The sequence below is a fragment of the Anabrus simplex genome, chromosome 11 (genome assembly GCF_040414725.1).
Source record: "Anabrus simplex isolate iqAnaSimp1 chromosome 11, ASM4041472v1, whole genome shotgun sequence".
Classification (NCBI taxonomy): domain Eukaryota; kingdom Metazoa; phylum Arthropoda; class Insecta; order Orthoptera; family Tettigoniidae; genus Anabrus; species Anabrus simplex.
In genome coordinates, this window is record NC_090275.1 from 3915125 (window position 1) to 3940232 (window position 25108).

At 37.6% G+C, this 25108-nt stretch overlaps 1 protein-coding gene across 4 annotated transcripts in view; it reads left to right on the forward strand.

Moving 5' to 3' along the window:
• Positions 1–337: 337 nt before the first annotated feature.
• Positions 338–25108, forward strand: part of Mf (myofilin) — a 44592-nt gene continuing 19821 nt past the window's right edge. For 2 of the 4 annotated variants that reach the window (XM_067155354.2, XM_067155355.2), the window contains exons 1-5: positions 338–495; positions 10340–10477; positions 12582–12827; positions 20824–20991; positions 23217–23402. In XM_067155354.2, coding sequence (XP_067011455.1) covers positions 10387–10477; positions 12582–12827; positions 20824–20991; positions 23217–23402 — 691 coding nt within the window. In that variant the 5' untranslated portion in view covers positions 338–495; positions 10340–10386. The remainder of the gene's footprint in view (positions 496–10339; positions 10478–12581; positions 12828–20823; positions 20992–23216; positions 23403–25108) is intronic. The other 2 variants (XM_067155356.2, XM_067155357.2) reach the window with 1 other exon arrangement.

Sequence of the window (25108 nt, forward strand, 5' to 3'; positions counted from 1 at the left end):
CCTGCCCTGTTCATTTAAGAATGCTTATGTTTTATATATCACATACACTTACGTCGCACCGGTCTTGTGGCGAAGATGTAATAGGTAAGGGCAAGGAAGGAGGGTACAGCTTGGTGTGAAAACGGGAAACCACGGAAAAATATACCCTCCCCCCCGCAGCCACTTGCCTACAAAGCCTGTGGGGACGTACAAAGTGTACAATACATTGTCATTTAAAAACCTCGTTTTCACGAACATGATTTCAGCGTAGTATCATTGTTTTGGTGTACGAGGACGACTGATGGATAATCCATTGATGAAAACAATCGGTTGCATATTGGTTGTGTCGCCATTCACGGGTGTGACGTGTTGTTGGCGCTGGCCTTCCTCCCCACTCCTGGGCGGCGGCTATACTGTCCGGGGACAGCGCTCGGCCGTCAGTCGCTAGCCAGTGATCCATCTAGCAGGCCGATCTCCTCTGGTGTAGGGCGAAAGGGACTCGACGCTAGGACCCAGGTAGGACGGTGCTCTAATATCCGAATTAAGTGATTCTGAAAACGAAAGCAAGAAAAGTGATTATCTTTAAAATGTTCTCAACGTTGATCGAATTCCCAGTGTTCCTTGTGCCTTTTCCGAAGAAGCGAAACGTTCTGAGTCTGAAAGTGATTTTCCTACTGTACAGTGATTTAATGAGCTTCTTTTCAAGTGAATCCATAACCTCAAAGAAACGAAATACCATTCCTATCGCGAGTGTTACAGCAAATCTAAATATTTTATCAGTTTAATGAAGCAAAATTTTCTTGCTCTCTTTCCAGAATCATAAACCAAATAAGAATGTGTGATATCAGCAACTGCCTATGTACACTTCACTAGTTTTATAGTTTACTTTGACTAATAACAGTCCGGCCTTCGGTTCTTCCCGGCTGGTGTATACAACCAGCCGTCTAAGTGCCTGCTCCAATAAGTCGGGAAAAGGGCCAGGAAGAAGAAAAACGTTCTGCCTTTCCTCACACTGAGCATGTTGTTTCAAGAATGAAGGTATTTCCTAAAACGAGGGAAGGGCCATTAACGTAATATCACTTGAACAACTGGGGGCACGGTGACAGAATATTGCTTCTCAACAGTTTGCTAGTTTGTGCTAATAAAATATTATATTAATAGCATGCACGGTTATATCTAGATTCTAGATGACCAACATTTCATACTGGAAAATATTTCAGCTTCCATTATATACGATATATTCATAGACTGCACGTGTTAGAAAATAGGTTTGTGGAGCGTAAAATTCTGTTCGTATGTCGAAATCTCGTTATCGTTACAAAGTGTTTTATGTAACTTTAAAATTAGAACTACCGCTTCATACGTCATCATCAGCCAACCGCTCCGCTATTTTCATATCATTACCATCGATTCTATGACAAAATTATTAACATAATGAAATATAGGATATGTTAGTTGACGATTGACCTAAGTTTCATTGAAATCTGTGTGGTTCTTGCTGTCCCGCGGATTTCGTTGAGGAACTGTGAGTTACGAGTGGTGTTGTCAACCAATACGGCTGAGTACCTGAAGCTGAACAACACTCTCAGAATGAGATTCAACATGATGAGACTCCCTTTAAATGGAAGAATTCGCCCTTTTTTCTGATAGTGAGAGTGCCTTCCGTGGCTGACATATCTCACTAGTGTCCAGCACCACTAGTTGGTGAGCTGCTATACAGGTAAATACTTGACTAAGTACAAATCGCCGTATTATTTTTCGTGTGGCAATATATATACAAAATATTTATAAATATATACATTGTCTCGGCAGCATAAGAGCCAATGTCGCAATATGGTCGTGTCGGACACAATGTGCTGAACTGTTTTATTGTCGCATGGAGGAGATGGAATTTTGTTGCTCTTGTAAAGAGATTCAGCACAGATTCCATGATTGGTTCAAATCCTGTAATGTATAGTCCAAGTTAAAAAAAAAAGAACCGATGCTGAGCGCTGGTATTCATGGTACTTCTTCTATCCACTGGGCACTTGCATTAAAATGGATCTCTGTTAAATTCTGGACATAAGTGATATTTGCATTTAGTCGGTTCCATCTGAAATCTGGGGTGTGTTCATAAAGAGGCAGATCTTGTATCCTCGAATTCAAGCGCAGATGAGGAGGCTTGTAAACTGGAAGTCTGATTAGAAGAGTGACTAGTTACATCGGTGTCCTCTAACTTAACATCAAGCTGTTCAACCAAACTGGGGCAACATTTTAGCTGTAGAAAAGACCAGATCTAAACCAGCTCAGGTTGTATTATTGCTGCAACTGTTCGGTGTAGGGTTTCTCCTAAATACTCCGGGAATTTATTATACCTAAGAATGACACTTGTTTCATTAGCCGTAACGTCTACTGAGAGAAACATCCACAAGTTCTCCGGACTCTCATCCACTGTCAATAGGTAGTTACCAAGAGATTCTCACACGTTACCAGACTACAGTCATCGTCGCTTACAGAATATTATTTTTCTGTAGTAATTCACATAATTTTATAGAAACACAAATCGATTTTAAGCACCGACTATTAACAGGACAGGCCGAGATTCGTAACTTTGTAATTTCGTTGCAATTCTTTGAGAACTGTCGACAGCTAATGTTTTCTATTGCATTACTTTCCTGCTCTCTAAGTCACCGGCAGTTCAGTGTATAGCTAATACGCATGGGATTTCATAAAAGTATGCCCCTGCGATTAACAAACAAACAAACAAACAAACAAACAAACAAACAAACAAACAAACAAGCAAACAAACCGATAAGTAATCAAACGTGCAGTACTTAGCTATCCATATACTGTACATGCATAGAAATAATTGAATCGCTTATTTAAAAAACACTTAAGTCACCCATTTTCCTGTTTTATGCCAGAAAATGAAATTTTTAATGATGATTCATCATTCTATATAGAAATACCGCAAGTCTGGTGAATAAAATGGATGTACAACTAAAGGATACCCATCCGATGAACAGGAAATCCAACGATTCTGGAAAAGTGTGTATAATTGGAATATCGTCGACAGAGAGAGATGTCCATTTCAGAATCATTTTCTGCGTAGATAAACAATATCATTCAACATATTATTAAGATAAACTTGTATCAACACCTCACTTTATTTAACAATGATCAAACATTCTTAATTAATTTTTTTCATCCCTTAATTCATTAACTTTTAAACCAGTATATAAAAAATTATAACATGTTGTGCAAGTCCTTGACTTCTTCAATCAAGATTTACATCTTATAAATATATTCCACGTTATTAATTGTTAAGTTTCGATTGTTTCCTCACAGGTTTGCAATAATTGCTGACTTAGGGTCTTTTAAAACGAATCAATTCAGATGCACTTAATAATAGAACAAACCGTATAAATGATAGATACGATGAAGTGGGGACCGTAGGAGAGTAGGCTAAAGAGTTCCAGTGGTTTAAAGGGCTGCCAGGCCGTACCACCTTGTGAAGGCTTGGCAGCTTCCATCAAGGAGACTGAGTAGCTTAGTGCGTGTTACGACCGTACAGCCCCAGTATTTGCCTGGAATGAAATACGCGAACCACGGAAAAGGATCATCAGCGGGGATCGAACCCACTATCTCCTGAATGCAAGCTCACAGCTACACTCTCGCACCGCGTAGCCAACTCGCTCGGAAACGTCTGTGACACTGTTATGACGTCAGGAGGGTGTCCAGCGCAAGAGGCGGGTGGATCATTCGGGCTTCTACCAGAAATACTAGCAGATTTGATCACGGTTCGAATTAACAGAGGGGAGCGGAGGAGAGGGATTTTGCCCTCTCATCAAAGGAACTTACCCTGCTCCTCAAAAAATAACGCCTTCCCTGTCAGGAAAAATATTTTCCTATTTCATAAATGATCACCGTGTGAACATTACATGTCGTACGACAGAAGCTGGAGCTGTTTGTCGGGAATAAGAACACACCTTACAGCTCTGAGCTGCGCCGGGAATATTAGCTAAATCTCCGTCGAGACTGTGGAAGAAGGCTGAGTGATGGAACTTGTTTCCAGGTGGACTGAACCACAGTTCCTTCTCCGTGTCAAGGTACACAACTTCACCAAGCAATTGGCCTATTTACTTGACACCAAAATTAAAGCAAGTAAAGTATTTCAATTGCCTTGGCTTACTTTTGAACTGATTTATTGCAATTAAATTAACTTTATTAGCAATATAAGAGTTTTCAGAGTTAATCAAGAACAAAAAGTTTCAAATTTTTCTGAAATGCAAACATGAACACATTGAAATAAATAAAAACTTAACAGTTTAACTTCAGCTCATGAGCCATACCGGTGGGGGGGGGGGGGGGTGCGGGAGGGGAGTGTTCAGCTATTTGCCCGCAGGAACGAACATCAGGGCCATGTGACGAGTTAAACTCTTGTTTCTAATTTTTTTCTACTTACTGACGAGAAATCAAACCCAACCACCAACCAATTGCAATATTTTTCTAGTGCAGGAATATGATACATTTTTCGATACAGGAATTTTGTTGACGTCCAGCAGTAATTCTGAAAGGCTGGAGAGAGACGAGGAAGGTGACCCGATGTTGGCAACTCTTGATTTCAGCAATATTGGTCAATGTGTCTTATAAATCCACGAGCGTTGGCAAACTTTCCATAACCAACCAGAAGACAGAGCTAGTGGGACAAGCCAAGTGTATTTATACATCGGCCCCATTCCTGGGAATCTACTCGCTTCTAATTTGATGGCTCTTCTCGAGTTGTTCGACTTGCACACCCTGCAAGCCCTCAAACAAGAAACGCAGAAGGATTGAACGTCAAATCGGGAATACAAAACTGGAACAGGTGGACATTCGCGACGTCCCGTCAAGTCAAGTACGATGGAAATGCTTAATGTACCATTTTTACCTGCCCACAGAGGTAACTGTACATGTTCATGAGCCTAGAAATGTGCTGGTATAAGTAATGAATATGAGAGGGAACTCTACTAATTTTAACTGCCTTTACATACGCTTAAACATGCTTATGGGTTTTGTTAAGCACAAATATAAACGACAATAACCACAATGATGAATGAAGCATTTGTGCAGTTGCGAGATGAGCAACTCGAATCTTCATTGCCCCAGATAATATTGTCAGGAGCATAAAATGATCACATTCAACTGGAAATGTAGCTTCCTTCCAGGAATGTTTAATCATGTTATTGAATACAGGGGCGAATGTGATGATACCGCTACGGCTCTGGAAACCAACATCAATGTTGTCGAGTGAAATTAGCGCACAAAACTACTTCTATTGACATCCAAAAGTTGAACAGGGGAAGTTGGACCTGTGTGTGTTTGTGCGGAATTACGAGTCAAAATGAGCGCGTGAGTACGGCCAGTGAGTATTTACAAAGGCAGGCACTCCACGAATGTTCCCCGTAAGTGAAGCTGAATAAAGCTCGTGCAAAGAGCGCAGTTGTTATCAACGGTGGCCTGTACGGGAGTGAAAGCTGGATGGATATCTTACTGAGAAGTAAGGCAGTGTGAATGATTGCACACACAAAGGGGCATAACAAAGGGAATAAATCAATGGCAGAAGGATACTCGAATGAAGAGTTAGAAATAGCTGTTGGAGGTGGAGTCATGTGAGGTGAATGAAAGAGGATAGGGAGAAGGAAGCAGAGGGAGATCAGGACACCAAGAAGTGTGGCAGTAATTCACAGAGGCTTGAAGGTCATGCCAACTTAGACTGGGTAGGAAGTGACCGTCCCAGCATTTCATTGGCATGAAAATGGGAAAACACAGGCCTGCCGACATACAACCATGACCAATAACTGAAGGGAATGGTCATGAAAGACACATGGGAGTCGGAAGAGAGCGAGGCCAATATTTTCTCGAACCCGGACCCTACAGAAACACAATCAACCTTTCTGAAATGAGAAGATAACAAAAATGAATCAACTCCACACGCTCACTTAATTGAACGTACCTATAAATCATTTAACTACATTAAATATAAACACATTATACTTTGTCTCTGTGAGGCGTCAGTCTGTAAATTAGAGCCTGCCGCTTATCACATGATCGCGGCCGATGCTGGTACCATCCATGCCACGAGAACCATTGAACTCTTTCGCAAAATATATCTTCAAAGAATTCACCATTAAAAGAAAGGGAAGTTTTTGTTTATTAAAATGTATATTTCAAATATTTGTTTAAAACTATTCTCTAAATGATCTAAGAGCCCAAATATTCGTTAATGTTTTATTAACATTGACGAATGTGTTTTTTAAAATAAAATGAATTTATTAAAATTGTTGGTAAACGCGAGTCACATTCGTTTTCAAGGTCTGTTTGATAAGTGAATAATTTCGGTTCTGCTATAATTCATGAAGTTACTATTCATATTTATGCATCGTGACATCATTCACGGTTGTAGTGGTGACTGTTGTTTTAAGAGGAAGTACAACTGATCAACCATCTCTTCTAAATAGTTTTAAGACGCAGTAAAAGTAGGTAACCGTCCTTTCTAGCCCGTCTGGTCTGGTAGTGAGAATGTTGGCCGGCAGTGCCAAAAACCTGAATGCAGTTCCAAACCTCTGCGCAAAGTTCATATGGCCTGGATGGGGACGTGTTAGGCTACCTGCCGATATCGGGTTCCACCTCCAGACGCGCAGGCTCGGACACTCCCGGCACTAAAAGCCATACGATAAATAAAATGAAATATGTCTTTTCTTAACAGTAATCAGAATAAAAATGGAAGAGGCCCGAAGAAAGGGAACTGTTTCCTTGGCCTCGGAAAAGAAGTGGAAGCAATAGCAGATTCAGCTAAGGTCCCCGTAGTCCCCGCACTTACAGGGATATCAATAGACAATGACGGTCACAGGCTCTGCTCACTCGCTAATAATAGCTCGCGGTCCTCAGGAGAGGCATGCCAAGCTATTTCTAGCGCCTCGACTTGCGAAACACGCGCCGACCAGTTACATCACAAACTAACTTACTTCCTCCTACTCCTAACAGCACAGAAGAATTCTGCTTCTGGTTGATATTTCCCTGTGTGGTTTATACAGTTTGGGGGTAATTACAGCAATGAAATGAGCTATTTGTGTGTGTCATCTCGTGAATTCCTGGGTATTTACAGGCAAAACAGTTGCCTGTGAAAAATTAAATCAAATAAATGGCATCGAAAAGAATCCAGCCTACGCCCCATTGATAGAAATACTGAAATAGTCGATCGGAACCGAGTGAAGCCACAGTTAAATATTCTCCTTTAACTTATTTTACTTGAAAGATTTAAAAACATCCATCACGTCCTGTTACCTGGTTCACCTCAATTTACTCAGTACCGGGCGAGTTCGCTGTGCAGTTACGGGCGCACAGCTGTGAGCTTGCATCCGGGAGGTAGAGGTTTCGGACCCCACTGTCGGCAGCCCTGAAGATGGTTTTCTGTGGTTTCCCATTTTCACACCAGGCAAATGCTGGGGCTGTACCTTAATTAAGGCCACGGCCGCTTGCTTCCCACTTCTAGGTCTTTCCTATCCCATTGTCACCACAAGACCTATCTGTGTCGGTGCGACGTAAAGCAATTTGTAACAAGAACATAACCATTTACTCAGTAAGTTGGTATAGCTTGTCCTTCGTCGTTTCGTTGTAAAAAAAAAAAAAAAATTCGCTTCTTTTTCTGGAGCAACTGACATCAAGATAATACGTCTCCACTCAAGCCTAGAGGAGAAGGCGTTGGCCTAACGTAGGCTGAATGGACCTCGAACCAGTCCGCAGATCCGGGGCCTCCGGGTAACAGGAAGTACAACTGTTATCAGAACCCTCGGAAAATAAAGGTATCGGCAACAGAAAGACTGCCTAGCGCTCGCAAACGAATCGTTGTGGTAGGAAAAGAACAAGAGTTAACCAAGGGAGGTCGGATAAGAAAGGAGACAGGCACACGTTAACGTCGCACTTGAACGTTCTTTGTAAGAAATAACGCTGGTGCAGCATAACGACTGTTAGCCCTGCGTACTTATTTTCCTCTGGTATACGGATCTTTACACCAATGGAAACATGGAAGACGCTTCTATTCAATTATGGCAAAAGCAAATAAATAAATAAATAAATTGAATTAAATAAAACATTAATTTTTTGCACACAGATTATAACTTTTAAGGACATTACTTTTTTAAACAGGATTTTCGGAAACTTAGAAGAATGGCCTTATTGACTGATGGGGCAGTTTTTAATATTTCCTGTTAGATTTTTCAAAAAATATTTATCTAATCTCCCCTTTAGGAAATGGTGTTGATCTTAATTTTTTCTGGAACTTTTGAGGCACCCTGTTGATCATTATCACCCTCTCTGTTTCCATTTGTTGCCTCTTCATCCGTTTCCACTCATTGATCACTGTTATACAGATCTTGGAAAATCAGGCGCTCAAAATCAGGGTGAATGATTGTTGCGGGGGAGGCATGGTGCAGGTCTTGATATTGACTCCCATGGGCGACCTGCGTATTTGTGTGTGTGTGTGTGTGTGTGTGTGTGTGTGGCGATGAGTTAGGGAAGGATGAAACCCGGTGCCGGCACGTAGTCTACTCCTGCCGTATAACACCAAGGAGTCTAGTCAAGGCTGTACTGACGAATATGCCCTCACTCCGTATGAACTTTGCGCAGAGGTTTAAAATTGAAGTCAGGCTTTGATAGGCCTATGCAATGTAGTGATACTACCGGCTCTGCTATCTACCGGTGATTGTTCGCACTCAAACCTTCAAGACTTGACGCCTTAACGATCATGGCCACGAGCAGTTGCTTCCCAAAGACTTTCCAAATAAACGATAAAACACTCAGCACTGCTTAGCCTCGATCAGTTGTTTCCCAAAGACTTTCCAAATGAAAGACAAAACACTCAGCGGACACAACAACTTGAAATTAGTGAGTCATGAGACAAGACCGCCGCACTTGATGAAGACCTTCTCATAGCTCTGGAACGAGAAAGCTTGCGAAGGTGGGAGGAACGCCGCATTACCAAGAAAGGTCTCGTGCGCACGATGAGACTTTAGCCTTCCAAGAATTCACCGTACGTAGGAGGGAGATGATTCATATCATTGACAAGATTAAATCGGGACGATTTTATCCTATACCATGGCTGCCCTGAGTGATGAAATCTCCACCAGAGCAACAAATACCTCCCTACACAACTCAGGGATAGCGCGCCCACTTCGTACACCAAGGGAAACAGCCTTTCTATGTAGTCTTAAGAAAAGAGCTACTGTAATGGACTCTCCAGTGGTGGCGGTGATCAGAGGAAGTACAACGGGCAGCCATCCTCCAGTAACCACCAATGAGAGAAGGTCCGACACAAAGGGAAGGGCCACGAAGGCCTCGCGGGCCTGCATCCCTTGAGCTGCGGAACTTGATCTTGAAAGAAACTTACAGTCAGGCTTCTTAAATTCTTTTCAAAAGACGGAAAAAGAAATTGACTCAAAGAAATGAGAATTTTAGAGATTGCGTAGCGAAAGGTCCACGTTATACGAGCTTTCTCCTAGAGAAGACAGATGCGCTCACTTTGTATCATAGCGGTCATACACATCCATTTTTGAAAATATGATGTAATTCAAGTTCTCAAATGACATTACAGTCTTGAAAAATGTTAAGTTAGAAATGCTGAAGAATTGTAATTGATCTTCAATAACACCAGCAGCTTGCAATAATAAACTATAATGATAATAACTACTCAGTTAAATAGTTAGAGAATGCAAAGACAAGACAATATCCATGCCAGGAAATGACACAGATGAACGACATATTATTGCACTCCAAACCGACGTACGTCAACTGGAAAAAAGAGAATTCTCCAAGAAGAGCCAATTAATTATCTGAATACTTCGTCCTTAACTCACTTTTTGCTAATGGAACTCGGGGATAGCTCATCTCCCAGATGGAGTTATTTATGCACGAGGTGTGTGCAGCTATAACTAACAACTTGAGAAGTACTCGGCACCATACATCTCCGTACGGCCCATGTCGCGCGATGTCGGGGTGTTTACCAGATCGCCCACCAGAGATCACGCCTGCACTCGACAGCTCTATTGGTGATTATTATTATTATTATTATTATTATTATTATTATTATTATTATTATTATTATTATTATTAGACCTATTAACTCCCGACAAAGCGCAACTCTAAATAGCACGATGTTGAAGAATCACTTGGACATGATAGGCAGGAACGAGCAGGGTCCGCTCTTCAGCCCCGCAAAGTCGATAACTTCATTCTTCACGTTTTGCTTGGCACTAACTAATTTCCAGTTGGCGTGGAGGAGTTACGAAAACCAAAGGAAAGTGGATACACAGACTTTGAGTAAATGTAATATTTAATGTTTCAGATTGAACTTCCGTTTTCGACCGACAAAGCGCAACTCTAAATAGCACGATGTTGAAGAATCACTTGGACATGATAGGCAGGAACGAGCCAATCCAGAGGAAAGCGAGGTTCTGGCAGTCCTACGTCAGGGCACTGAAGGGTGAGTGACTTGTACAAGTTTAAAATACTAACATTCTGAAATGAAATATTAAAGAAATAACTTTCTATATTCAAATCCACGCCCGATGTTAACAAATTTAAATGATAATCTCTCTCTGTCTTCGAGCGAACACTCCTGTGGATAATGTGTCTCAAATCAGCTCTAATCCGGCAGCTTCTTTCAAATTCCTGGTCTCCCAATTCATCACAACATCCTTGTTTCAGTATTTATCCAAAGAAGATTGAATTTGTCTCTCTATAGCCTACTCCATTTCAGGCAGATTTTTGGCTTAACCTGATCTTGTCTTCTGACTGTTAACAGCCGGCGCCAACACCAATCCTTCTCCTGTCAACTTTCTTCGGGCTCCATGTTTCGTAGTCATGAGTGGCCAATGAGGTCCCAGCTCATCCACATATGTTTCAAGCAGCGTGATTAATTTTACAGCCAAGGAAGCACATGAATATAATTGTCACAATAAAATAAATTTTTAATTTTAGAACTTTATTTCACGCCGCGAATGAAAGAAGTGCGGTATTCTTTTGCACTGAACGTAGAGTAATGTGGACGGCATATTTAGCCGTTACTTTAAGCTGATTGTAAGAGGTGAGCATACGAAACTGCCAGATTTATAGGAAGTTGAACTGAGGGGGAATTTCACAAAACTTGACCTCTACAAAAATATAAACTTTCAGGAGATATGTTTTTTTAATTGACTCACAATTGAAATACTATTTTTGCAGCTAATATAAGTTTAAAGGAAAAGGTATAAATGAAATAGATAGTGGATATTTTACATGTTTTTATAACTAAATACTATCTCTAAATTAAGCCTGAAAATAATACATTTTTACAAAAGTCACCATCTACACACTTCTATTACCAGTTTCTAAACTTCTTAATCAAGATTTTCAAGAAAAACTCACTTTCCTTAGACATATTGTGCAGTGAAGGAAAGAATAATATACGCCTTTGTTCAGATATTGTATTGTCAGTAACAGTAACAGGGCACTTCACTGATAAACACAATATTATCAACTCATAGGAAGGTTCAGACGCTGCTTTGTCCCGGCACACTTCTTCATAAAATGTCTTCTTGTGAAGACACATCAAAGTACTTCCTTATGTCAGCACTCAGCACTAACGTGGTTTATGAATGGAAGTTCCACAGTTGTATCATGACTTATTCTCGGCTTTAGAACTCTGGACTCTGCGTATATTGTTCCCACGGACGTCAGTCATTTTGAATGAAAGCTTATAGTTCCAAATTTCCTGACATTTAGATTTAAAGTCAAATATTTGCCAGTCTCGACCAATAATTAGACACTTCCCATGTTTTCCTAATATCGCATGCTATTCTGATTGTGTTCCTGTCTACTCTTCGATACTCTTTCTCAATATTTCCAAAGATGCCGTCTGAAGGAAGGTAACTGTGACCTCGGATGGGAAAATAAATTAAGAAATCTTCTTGAAAACAGTAGAATTATCTACTATTTTCATGAGAATGGACAAGACTGTAGAATTTTTGTTATGCGAGGCACATAAATCCGAGAAGAGCCGTAGGACAAGGTTCTTTTTCTTTTCCCTCTCCAATTTGTTTTCCAGTTCAGTTATGTAGTGGTTCAGTGCAAATGCGATTTCGTTTTAAATATACAGATATCAAGTTTCAGTGTCCGGCTCCATGGCTAAATGGTTAGCGTGCTGGCCTTTGGTCCCAGGGGTCCCAGGTTCGATTCCCGGCAGGGTCAGGAATTTTAACCATCATTGGTTAATTCCCCTGGCATGGGTGTATGTGTCGTCTTCATCATCATTTCATCCTCATCACGACGCGCAGGTCGCCTACGGGACACTCCCGACACTAAAAGCCATACGCCATTTCATTTTTTTCATTTCAGTAAGTGCAGTGCATATGTTCACTTTTGTAAAAATACGTTGCCAGTAGATGTTAAGTTTAGCTCAGCTGGTGCTAAAACATAAGGATAGAGAAATATCTGAGTTTTGTGAAACCTTCCCTTAATTGTGTGTGCAAGTTCCACAAATATCTATCACATTTCTACGGATTGATGAGGATCCTGTAACGAGAGCTCTCTGATATGATATGTTTCAGGAACTGACGACATGCGGGCACCAGATCCCGTCCATCGTCCCAGGGCATTCTACCCCTCACTCTACTCCGACTTCCCGGAATTGTCGTCCACTTGGCCATCGCTTGGAAAGTCAATTTACGATGATCCGAAGCACGCCGTTGACCGCATCAGTGTGCCCGGCTACCGCTATCTGCCTGTGTCCCGGGAGACCTACGGCTACTCGCCCAGGAACCTCTACCCACTCCCATACACTAGCTACCGGCCTGGTACGTACTGATAAACCTCGTCACTTCTGGGGGCCGGAACCCAACACCTGGCTCATTTAGCTCGATCAAAACGCCACAAGGAATCTGAATTGGTTACACAAGTTTGATTGCAAACCAAATACATTCTGCTGTCACGAACAAGAAAACGAATTTATTGCCAAACGATGTAAAACTCAGTCAATAGACATAGATGTGTATAAAATTTCGAAGTATTTCATTTAATAACAGCGGAATTAGTATTTACATCATGCAAGCATCCTTGTATAGACCTCGAAATCAGGAACATTTCCCTGTTCACAATATTGAGGATAACATCGTTTTTTGAAAGTGTATAACACTATTCTGGAGAGAACATGCGACATGGACATTGATTATTAACCATCGGTTTAACTGAACTAGGAATAAAGTTAATTATCGTCAAACAACCACTTGTCTACACATCAGCATCTAATTTAATACCGGTACCGTGTAGAAGTGCATTTGACATGAAAACGGATTTAGAGCATAAGTATGAGCGTTGTTCGTATTTCGTAACCGATTACTAATAAAATCTTAACACAAAGCCATCCTTGTTAAAACTACAAGAACAGAAACAAACTCTAAAAATAGAAATTTGGACGTCGAAAGAGATAAAATTGATCAATAGAGTCTTTACGAAATCAACATACAAAACGATAATTCATTGCTTCGACGTAAAATTTCACTCAAAATTGTCCACGATAAGCAATTGTATGAAGTTTTCCTTCAATTATAAATGAAATAAGACATAAAAATTTGTCTGTGAAAAGTGAACGGTTTTAAAAGTTCAGTTGCGTTTCGGCCCACCAGGAAAAAGTGATGATAGAAAGATAGCTTCACTATTTCCATACTATGTGCATATTATTTTCTATGGGTAAATAAACATAGGAAATGTAATGTAAATGTGCGACAACAGTAATAAAACGCCCTCTATCTTTCTATAGTTTAAGTGTTCTTATTTGTGACCAAATTGCCAAAAGTAATTACTAACAAATTTTCTATTTCCATGCGATACTGGTGTTCTTTTTAGAAAAATCAGTCGAAGGTAGTTCTGGGCTGTCACTATAAATAAAACGCAACATGATGGACATCAAGTAATGTTTCGCTTCTCTCTTTTCATCTTTTCAACTTTCCCTCGACAAGGAACGCGACGATGGTTGTAAGAACATCAATCACCATGTTCCGTTGAAATCAGACTGAAGTTTCGTCGACAACAGGAACAAACAAACAAACAAAGCAGCCGGAAGGCAGATTGAGGATTTTTAGACAATATTTTTGTACTGACTAATATATTATTTTTAAAATCAGACACAAAAAAAAAAAAAAAAAAACTAGAGCAAATGTGACGCTAAAGTTTATATCAATGCTTATACATACATATGTGTACCACTTGAAAAGATCAGATGCTTAACTCTCAATTGGATATTTTTTTGCTGTATTTTCCTCTGTGAACATACTTCATTGTATGCTTTTATCGAAGGCATAAATGATAATAGCAGAGTTATGTGTTTTGCTGTTAAAAACATGTGTCTTGGTTTGTATACATTATCTATACTTATTATTACAAAATATTTGAAGGAACAAACATCTTTTTAAAACTTCATGTACTTAGGACATGGCATTTTCTATGGTCAATAAAAACATCGTTTTTGGCCTTAAATAAGACAAGATTAATGCATTCCTCTCGACAAAAGCTTGAAGATGTATGAGCAGGAAGAGAATTTTCTCTAGTATTAAATTATATAATAATATCTTCCAGTTTTTGACAGGGGATTATTTTAATATATCTTAATCATCCGCAAGCCTAAAGAAACACTTCTACCATTTTACACGGTCAAATTCTCCCGCTAACCCGTTCGATGTTTCCAAAATAGTTGTATTTTTATAATTAAACGGTTTTCTTACTTTTCTCAAAACTGATTAAAATAGAATCAAAGACAAAAGCAATTTTCGGGAATATATATAAAAGTATTAAAACTAACCTTTAAAAATTAAAACTATTAATACTAGCATTCTCGTTTTTAATATTTCTGCATCTTTCAATATTACGTATTTGAAAAATGCATAATTAACACTACAAAACTTAATTATTTGATTAGTTTTACTTACATGTGATGCTCGGCTGTGCAGTTTACTCACTATCATGTGGTTTTATATATTGTAGTTTATTTGTTCTGTCTGTGCTAACCTAGTTTTAGAAAGTGAAGGCTAGCTGTTACTAACTTCATCACCAATATTCTATAATACCATACGTACAATTTGTAAAATACGTGTTAATAATTTATGGGTTAAGATTAAAAATATAATTTTCGTGCTCATATGATTTAAAATATAGTCAGTTCGGGAGATTTTATTGAATGAACCGATAGTAACTTCTCTTCGCGTTTAAACAATATTTTCTAGAAAGGATTATGCCATTTTAAGTTTCCAAACAGATTTACTAGTTCTTCTGTTCACTTGTTCAAATGTTCCGGCCAAGTTTTACTTAGAGAGCAGAACTGAAGACTTTAAGCTCCATAGAATTCAAATATACTAAATACACGCGAAGCCTCTCTATGGACACTTACAGTGCCTGAATTACTTGGTATCATATTTTCGGTTTATGGCACAAACTGCATGTATCCAAACTGTTCAATCACAAATTTGTTGGAATGCACGAATGAATATTTTGTACTATATCAATACACAATGATACCCAAATAGTATTTATACAGCACCACAGTCTCACGCTTGTTTGCAATAGATCTCACCTTGATTGAACTTAGCCTATGCGGTGAAAACTTTCTTACTAGTCGTCAGTTTCTGACTAAATCTTTGAACTTATCCGAACTCTTTCTTCACTCCTTTGCATCCACGCAGTGTTTCTGCCTTTTTGTATTCTACAATATTACATTTACCGAGCTCGATGGCTGCAGTCGCTTAAGTGCGGCCAGTATTCAGTATTCGGGAGATAGTACGTTCGAACCCCACTGTCGGCAGCCCTGAAGATGGTTTTCCATGGTTTCCCATTTTTACATCAGGCAAATGCTGGGACTGTACCTTAATTAAGGCCACGGCCGCTTCCTTCCCACTCCTAGCCCTTTCCTGTCCCATCGCCGCAATAAGACCTATCTGTGTCAGTGCGACGTAAAACAACTAGCAAAAAACAAAAACAAAACAATATTACATTTTAGTTTCAAAGCTGTTTATTTTTTTATGCCACAGCTTTCGTTTTCGCAGTCTGTTTTATTACTAACAATTATTATTTTATTGCAAATAGTCCGAAATTGTGAGAAATAAATACCAAAATAGATGTTACGGACTTTAATTGGTTTTCACATAGTTGGCATGTGTCCAAACAAATATTAACTTTATTTTACACCTGGTAAGGTACTAAGGTTATTAATTAAAAACATTTTCTTGATTATACTTAGAATTCTGTAGTATTTGCTGTGGAGAATCTACGTATTAGAGTTTCTCTGTTTTAACATAATTCACTTGATTGCTTCTATTAGTACGAAATAATTTATATTAGAAATAATAATAACGTCTGTCAAGATTAAGAAGACTGGTAAAATTGCAGGAGAATTTGTGGCCGTGTAAAAGAAATGCCTTTCCTTAGCATATAAAACGCTCACAAATGTTTGGCATTGACTTATTATAACATAATATCTTTTTTTTCATGCTTCACTTCTATATTACAGTATGATGATATCATTCTATACAATGGCTTTGGAAAGAGAACTCTCCTCATTTGTTATAGCTGAGCAATATAATGTTACAACATCTGAAAACATTTTTCAAACTCCTTCGGCGATTTTATGAATAACAAGTAGCAACTTGTTCTTTATACAGCTCAATAAGAAATATACACCATTCCAAATATAAGACTCTTTCTGCACTCGAATTTGCTATACAAGGATGTGTAGTTCTAGGATAGGAGCACGTCCCATATAGCGCAGGAGTTTCCAGAGAGTCAAAACTGTATTTAGTCATTGAGCGGTGCCCAGTAAATATTTATTTTTTGGAAACGAGAAACGATGCTAAATTATTAACAGGAAATGCAAGTACAATTTTCAGATACATTTCACAATTTAAGACTTTTTTAAAAATAAGTTTAGAAGTAACTTATTTTTACTTACATAAAGTACATCCCCTTTTCCCAAGATATAACAATATTTTAGTAAAAACATGACGTGATCAACAGACGTTGGCCTAAATTCATTAACTAATTCACAGGTAGTAAGCAGGAAAAACAACTGCATTTCAGATTAAAATGGCAAACTTAAAACTTATTTCAGTAAAATCGCATATAAATTAATGAATAATAAAAACATATAGATAAAATTAATCTTGAAAACCTAAAACAGTGAAAACTGAATTCAATAGCAGTGGTGGACCAATTCGTACCACCTAAGGAGACAGGGATAATATAATTACAAAAAGTGTCCCAAAAACTTGGTTCTCTTTACTTTATTATCACTGGCTGGAAAATCACATCATCCTGTGATATTTCTTCCTACACAACGTCAAACCATAGCTAGCTATTTCTTTTGCAACGATATGTATTTTAATTTAAAAATGTATAGATTAAATGAATATCTTTGTAAAGGACTAATCGGGCCACAGAAAAATGTTTCATGGGCTTTATGCGGCTCGCGATCCGCCGTTTTGAACCCCTGTTATAGTACTACCATTAAGAAAACCCTGTAACTTATTTACATTTAATACAGGTTATATATAACCTGGTACCTTTATGTATGTAAACATAAGGCCATCGCTTTCCACTACATCAAAAGCGTTTTAATGGTCTTTAGAGTACAGATAATCGGGCCAAAGAATATACTTTATTTATTTCACCATTGCCGCATTATGAAGAAAAAGTATAAAATACCTAAACCCAACACACTTTGAAATATAGGCTAGGTCTGTTGATATAAATTAATCAAGAGATTCTCCATTTAGTAAGCTTTCTTTCTAGTCATGTTGCTTTGAGTTTGACGAACGGGGATATTTCCAAAGGCGTTGTATAAGTTACGCTTTTTGTTGCCTAATTTCATTAATGATTGCTACGGAATGGCAAGTTAATGTGTTTTAATCCCATAATCCCATAATCATATCCCTTTTAAACCCCTTATTCGATACGGAATTGAATATGCAACATCACTAATCCTTATTTCCATTAACATACAAGGCACTGTCCGGATGTCCGACTGTCAGACACTAAGCTTCACTGTATATGTTAAATAATGAATCATGGAAGGTTTGAAGAAACATTAAATTTTATGAACGTAAGATGTTAAAATGATTAAATTTTGAAGTAACTGTACAATTTTTTCACTTTAAAATGAGGAAACGCATCTTCTCTGAAAACGAAAACAAGACGGTTAAGTGAGTAGAAGATAATGATATCCAAAGCTTACTGATATACCAGGAAAGTTTTACGAATATTTATATGATCAGGCATCAAAAGGAGAACATTATCCGTGTTTCCGGACAGTGTCAAATAGAGGATTTCATTATGATATGATTCCTCTATTGTATGTTCCCATAACCTATTTACTATTGTATACTTTAACTGCAAGTTGAAGAAGAAAAACTACATGCCTGTATTACTAAGAAATAATGATTTTCAAATGAATCATTTACTTTACTGCTTGTTTGCAAAGTGTGGAGTGTGAGAGATTATTGCAAAATGAAGATCAGCTGAAAATAATAATCAATTCTGAAATTATTTCTTTTACGATAAACTACCTTACCAAAATATAATAAAATTATACAAATTATGGGAACTAAGCATCTTAAATGAATGCATATGGTTGGACCACTCCCTAGAATCTATTATTATTATTATTATTATTATTATTATTATTATTATTATTATTATTATTATTATTATTATTATTATTATATTTCTTAGATAACACCATTTCGGGATTAAGTGCAAACTCTCCACGCTCACATACATTTTTTGTCTGATAAGCTATAAACTAAACTTTCATTTGAAATCATGTGTAAATCAACACACAAGAAGATAACAAGAAAAGAAGATACATTTTGTTTTTGGTCTCGCCAATGACATTTTTGCACAATCTTACTTTTGAGTTTAATTCAGAACCATGATGATTTATCGAATAACTTTTATCAGACTTAAGTCTAAATTTAACTGCACATTGAAAAAAAATTCTAGAGTTGTCTGAATTTTCATTTTATAGTTTTATAAGAACTTTAGGAAGGTAAATCATCTAGGAATCATTCCAAATAAATTCTTGCTCGTCATGATGTTCTGATTAGCTCCAACAAATCAGAAATGCAATTTTTCACTTTTGTGCATTTTTAACAATTTTTGCGAGGAACAAGTTTATAAGAAGATATGAAGAACAGGGATTTATCTTCTCAGAAGAGGATGGCCGTATGGGTAAGAATACAAATTTATGTTATGTTTTTGCAATGCCTGTGCTAGAATGTAAATAGAGAGAAAGGTATGTCTAAGCATGCTAGCTGCTTATGCATGGAACGAGACTGTCTAGAGCATAGTTATTAAAACTTGCATCTTATTCACTCTCAGAACATCCTTAATTTAGTTCATTTATTAGGTTAGTTGATATACGCATTAACCACTCATTGTCTATTGTTTTAGTAAATAACAAAATAATACAGAAATACAGAACGACACATATATTTAGTTTATATATTAGATATATTATTTTCCGATTCAGACAAGGGAAATTTCTGGATTGTACCATGTTTATTTCAATTTAAGTTTGGTGAATGATCAAATAACATACAGTAAATTGAATGAAAATAGCCATTTTGCCACGAAGTTGACGGTAGTTTTATAATGGGTTGCTGACTCCGAGCAGTTAGATGATGACGCAGAACCTTGCGTGTGCTTTACAGAAATATAGTTATATTTTACATTTACATACTGTAAAACTTTATACAGAAAATGATTTTTAACAACCTTCTAAGAACTTTTTACTAACTTGTACAGTATGTAAATACTTTGTAATGGAGGCTAAAATATGATGTAGTATGAAATCTTCGTCATCTGTATACAAACGTGTTATGCTATTAATATAATTATTTATTAGCACAAACAAGTAAACTGACGGATTCCTTTTCAGAATCACACATTTTGTCATGATGTGGACAGCCTATGTGCAGCGATGTTCCGATGACTTAATCGATCATCCTACCAATTCCGTTCCAATCGATACTTTTGATACACCACGTTCCATTTAAAACTACAGCAACAAATTATTTTTTATAACTATTCAAAGATCATTTTACGGCAGAATGACTATTATCAATCAATAAGTTTAGGGTTTCTTAATTGAACATTCTATAAAGTTTAATTACAATCAGTCTGATCCAGCCCAAAGTTCCCTTGTCAATTTTGAAGTAGGATTTGAATTCAGTATTGAAATAGGTATGAAGGGAAAACACAAGAATGCAGTACACGTATTACAATGCACACAAAACTTTCGACGTAAAAGTCTATGAAGAGTATTTTCTATACGGATTTCCAAATTGAACGAAGCAATATTTAACACATAAAATATTATCACAGCTTTTGGTCAGTTTAGAGAGAAAATGTATCTTATTGAATAACCTCCTTCACAGAAATCAGGTACATTATCGGGTAGTGTTAAAAATAAAGTAAATTAAACATCCTTACAATTTACAGTTGCGTAAGATGTTTAGACAAGGATGAAATTGAATAAATATGCACACAAATATTGGATGCAGATGAAGAGAGTGCTCGTAACATGTCATATACAGTAATTCAAATTGCACCCATAATAACCATAGAAAATGCTACCAGATTGTCAATTAAAATATATGAACTATCTTGGAAGATTCATATACAGTAAATCTATCATCAATTGAAATATCACTTAAAATCCCTCTTATCGACCATGAAAATGAACTATTGTATATGTGTTTTATGGCCTGCTTTGTTAGATACCTTATTGTGTTGGGCCCACATTACCAGGTTGGTACCGCGATGCTCTCCAGGACTGGAAGGATCATCTGGACAGAATGTCCGCTCTTGACCATCTTTACCCCGCGAAATATCCCGCCGTGCCTCACAAACAAATGACCCCCTACAGGGAGTTGACGCCCGTCACTCCTGAGAGGGAACTTGGATACCATTACCCTGGTAAGAATGTCAATGTACGTCATGCATGGATAAAGACTGAGGTCATTCAGTCATATATTAACAAACATTCATCTTCGTTAAACTGAGAATGCTGATGCATGAATCGCAGAATCACAGAAAATATCATAGAAAATAAAAATAAGATTTCTCACACCGAGTATTTTGCCACCAATTCCATTTCATTGAGAGGCATTTTTAACGACTCTCTAGACGAATACTATTAAAATATTGATTAACTTAACAAGGTATATCTGAATGTTGACCTAAATAATTACTTCTATGTTGAGATTGGAATATTTCTTTTCATATATTAAATATGAACATGAAGTATGTTTATCACAGGAAATGGACTGTCAAATTAGATTTGAACTGAAATATAAGAAGAATTTTATTTCAACAGCTCATGATATCTGGCATCATTATGGTCAAACTTTCAAGAAGCTGTATTCTTATTCTTCTTCTTATTATTATTATTTAGCCAAATGTTCAAATACCATACAAACTATTAACAATATCACAACAGTTGAAATCAGTTTTACAATTTGCTATTGTGTCAAGGTTTAGAGAAATATAACGGCTGTAAGACAGATTAACCTTATTTAACACAAACTGTTCAAAAGTACTCGGTATTCTTCTGATGATTCAATAAACATAGGAAATGCCTTTGTTTCATTCCATATTTAAATTATAACGGAAGCCGTAAATCATTTATTATGCATGGTGGTGAAATACGGGTTGGAGAAACATTTTCCTTCAGCAATCATAACTATTTTGAAGTGTTCTTAACATAAAGTTAAATTCTCATAACTATGTAATTCCTAGTATCAACTACATTCACTGAAATGGAAAGAAAAATCAACTAACTAAGTTCAGTATTTCCAAATGACAAGACAAATTTGAGCATGTACTTGAAGAATTAACATTTCTTGCGCTGTTTGCGATATTGTCATTTAATTCAGAATTTCTCATATTCTAAGCGTTACTCGGTTAAATAAAACACCGCAATCACATTGATTATCTTTGAAGGTGGCCTTTCTTGCAAGTGATTATTTGCAAATTAACAAGACTGGAAAAAATATCGGCATAGGTTATCTGTACCTTGAAGTAGCTTGAAATTGACATAGATGTAAGATGCGCATGAAGCATTTAACCAGACGAACACTTCTTGACCGTTAAACGTATTATACTTCCAATGAGTTCATACGGCAATTAAGAAAGAGAAAGTCGTAGTGATTATTGACAGTGGCGGTACCATATTCTAAGAGACTTGAAGCAGTTTCTTGTTTCTCATTGTTTGGTACCCGTGCCAATCATACAGCTTTGGGTTTTTATTTATTTATTTATTTATTCATATCCAGTTAATAAAAAGGGTAATCATCTACCGATTCAAGTATTATTTGTTTATGCGCTTTTCAATATTCCTCTCCAGAAACAGTTGCAGTATAACGACTCTAACTGGACTGTTCACAATGAAACAGGCATCAGTATTTTCTGGACGAAGCATTTGACAATTGTACTATACGTTTGGATCATAATCGTTTTACATACTATTTGATCTCATCAGTCTAAAATTGCCATTAATTAACTACTATTTAATGGATCTTCCCATGAATACAGTATAAAACCCCATTCCCAATGTTATGCATAAGTATATTTTGAATATTTGCATTAGAAATCTATATGATAAAAAGTATCATTTTGATTTACTTCATCTAGGTAAAGCTATTATGAATGTTCAGAAATATAATCTAATATTTCTACAATGTATACCTATTTAAGAGTCGAAAGAAAACTCCAATGCTTGAAGACTCATAACTCTCAACCAAAACAGAAATATGGCAAGTATGCCTTGTGCCTTCGGCAGAATATTTTTTATCTTCAGCTATTTGATTGATTGATTTGTTTGTCATTACTTGGCGAAGGGCACATACGAATTACAATCTAAATATCAAGAACAAAAAGTGCTAAGAAACATTTTTGTAGCACAATTTAAAATATTGCATACACACCTTCAGCTGCCTTTGATGCAACGCGATCGATAATACGGTTACTTGTTTTCGCGTGTTTCGAATGTAAAGAGCCACTAAAAGGAAATGTTGGGAGTTTGGAGCCTTCACGCAGTGTTGCAAATCTTTCAGTTTAGAACTCCAAATGCTGATCCCTTCATAACTTGAGATTTTAGTAAGTGAACGTTAATTTATACTATTATATAATTGTATACGTAGGTACATTCAACCCTATTAGCGCATGGAAGGACCATCTCGAGCGAATGTTTCCCACCTATCGCAAGTACCATCTGTACCCCATACTGTACCCAACAGTAACATACCCCAGAGAGGTGAGTCCCTTCAGGGAATGGACCCCCTCGAAAGCATCGCTACTCGACGATGAGTTGGGATTTGCGTATCAGGGTAAGCAATCATGAGTTATGAGAGCATGGACAAAAGAATGGTGTCTCCCCCAACCCGCCTGCTGCTCTGTGAGAATGTAAGAGTTTACCTGTTAAACAAGCATGTTTCGCGGTATTCCCGTACCAGCACTTTGGAGCGGACATATACGAGATAAAATAGGTAATTGAATAATGCAATAGTGGCAATGTAATCAGTAGATTATCTTGGAAGAAAAAAGAAGTCCGAAAACTTTATATTGTGACTTGATTAAGAGTTTTTCAAAACAGTTTACAAGAGTTGTACCAAAGTCCAGACATCCCACGTCCTCCGATTGAGCGAAGATCAATCTCCGATTTTGACGGTAGTTTTGTATTAATGTATGTTTAAAACGTTCGCTCTTTTCATCGTTTTATCGATAGGTAGGTACAATTTATGTTCTGTGTACGTGGGTAGGGCTTATGCAATGTGTTCTTAAATACGACAGGTTTATCACTTCCACAAAGCAATGCCAAGTGAAAGACAACGCTTATTTTTACCACTTTTACAAAGAGTAAAACACAGTTTAGATCAAAATTTTCTGGGAAAACTTTGAAAAAAGTTGTAATCTTAAAATCTCTTCATAAGACGAATGTTTAAGCAAGAATGTAGGTTACGTAGGTACATTCAACCCTACTAAATCTTGGAAGGACCATCTCGAGCGCATGTTTCCCATATATTGCAACTCGAGAAGAGTTGACACTTGCTAAAAGTTCTAAGCACGGAGTACAACCGAGAAAGTGAGGAAATTGCGGCAGGCCGACAAGAGAAACTCACTTTGTTTGTGCTTCTAGCAACTACAGTACAAGACTGTAGTCTATCCACAAATTATCTGCTCGATTTTAACTAGTTGATTTAAGATAAAAAGATAATGAATATCAACCTGCCCACTTGAATAACAACATGAGTTAGTCAAGTACATAAATAAGTCACCTACGTTTACTAGGCAATTCGTTCTTCAAATCTGTAAGCATGTGACTGCATGGAACTGAAAGCCACGATACTGGGAATGATAACGCACATACGTGTCCATGTTCAGATTTAGCATAAGTAGAACGTTTCTGGATGTGTTACTGCCCCTCCCCTGCTTCTACAGAGTGTTTAAAAATGGGTTGCATTCCTCATATGTAGTGTAGATACAGAATTGTATAAACATGGGTCCAGATATTGGAAATTACTCAAGTATCGTAAACCGGAATGTTATTTGCGTGTAGCTAATCGTGCACCATAAAGCTTGCAATTCTGATCTCTGGATAGTATTTACTTAGCGAAGAGCTTTTAGTGCCCAGAGTGTCTGGGGATATGTTCGGCTCACCTGGTGCAGGTTGACCTCGCGTCTGGGGTGCTGGAAGATAGGGGTAATAAGCCTACTCCCGTCTATTTAATTTTAAATGAATATTTGGAAAGCCCTTCCAAATAAACTTCCACAGGTGTTATAATTTGTAAGAAAGAAAAGTGGAGCTGAACGCTTAAAGCCTCCAACCGAAGGACGAATCATTACCAACAGCATCATATGCCGTCACTCTATGTCCACACTGCGGAGTCAGGTTTTTGGTACGCAATCTAGTGATTAAAAATTGTATTCCACAATCTTTCCCACCCTGCTGTTTTCCACGAACGGGACACGAACCGGCTAGCCACGGTCTCATCCCATGCAGACTTAATCGTGGCCACCGGGAAGGCTATCACAG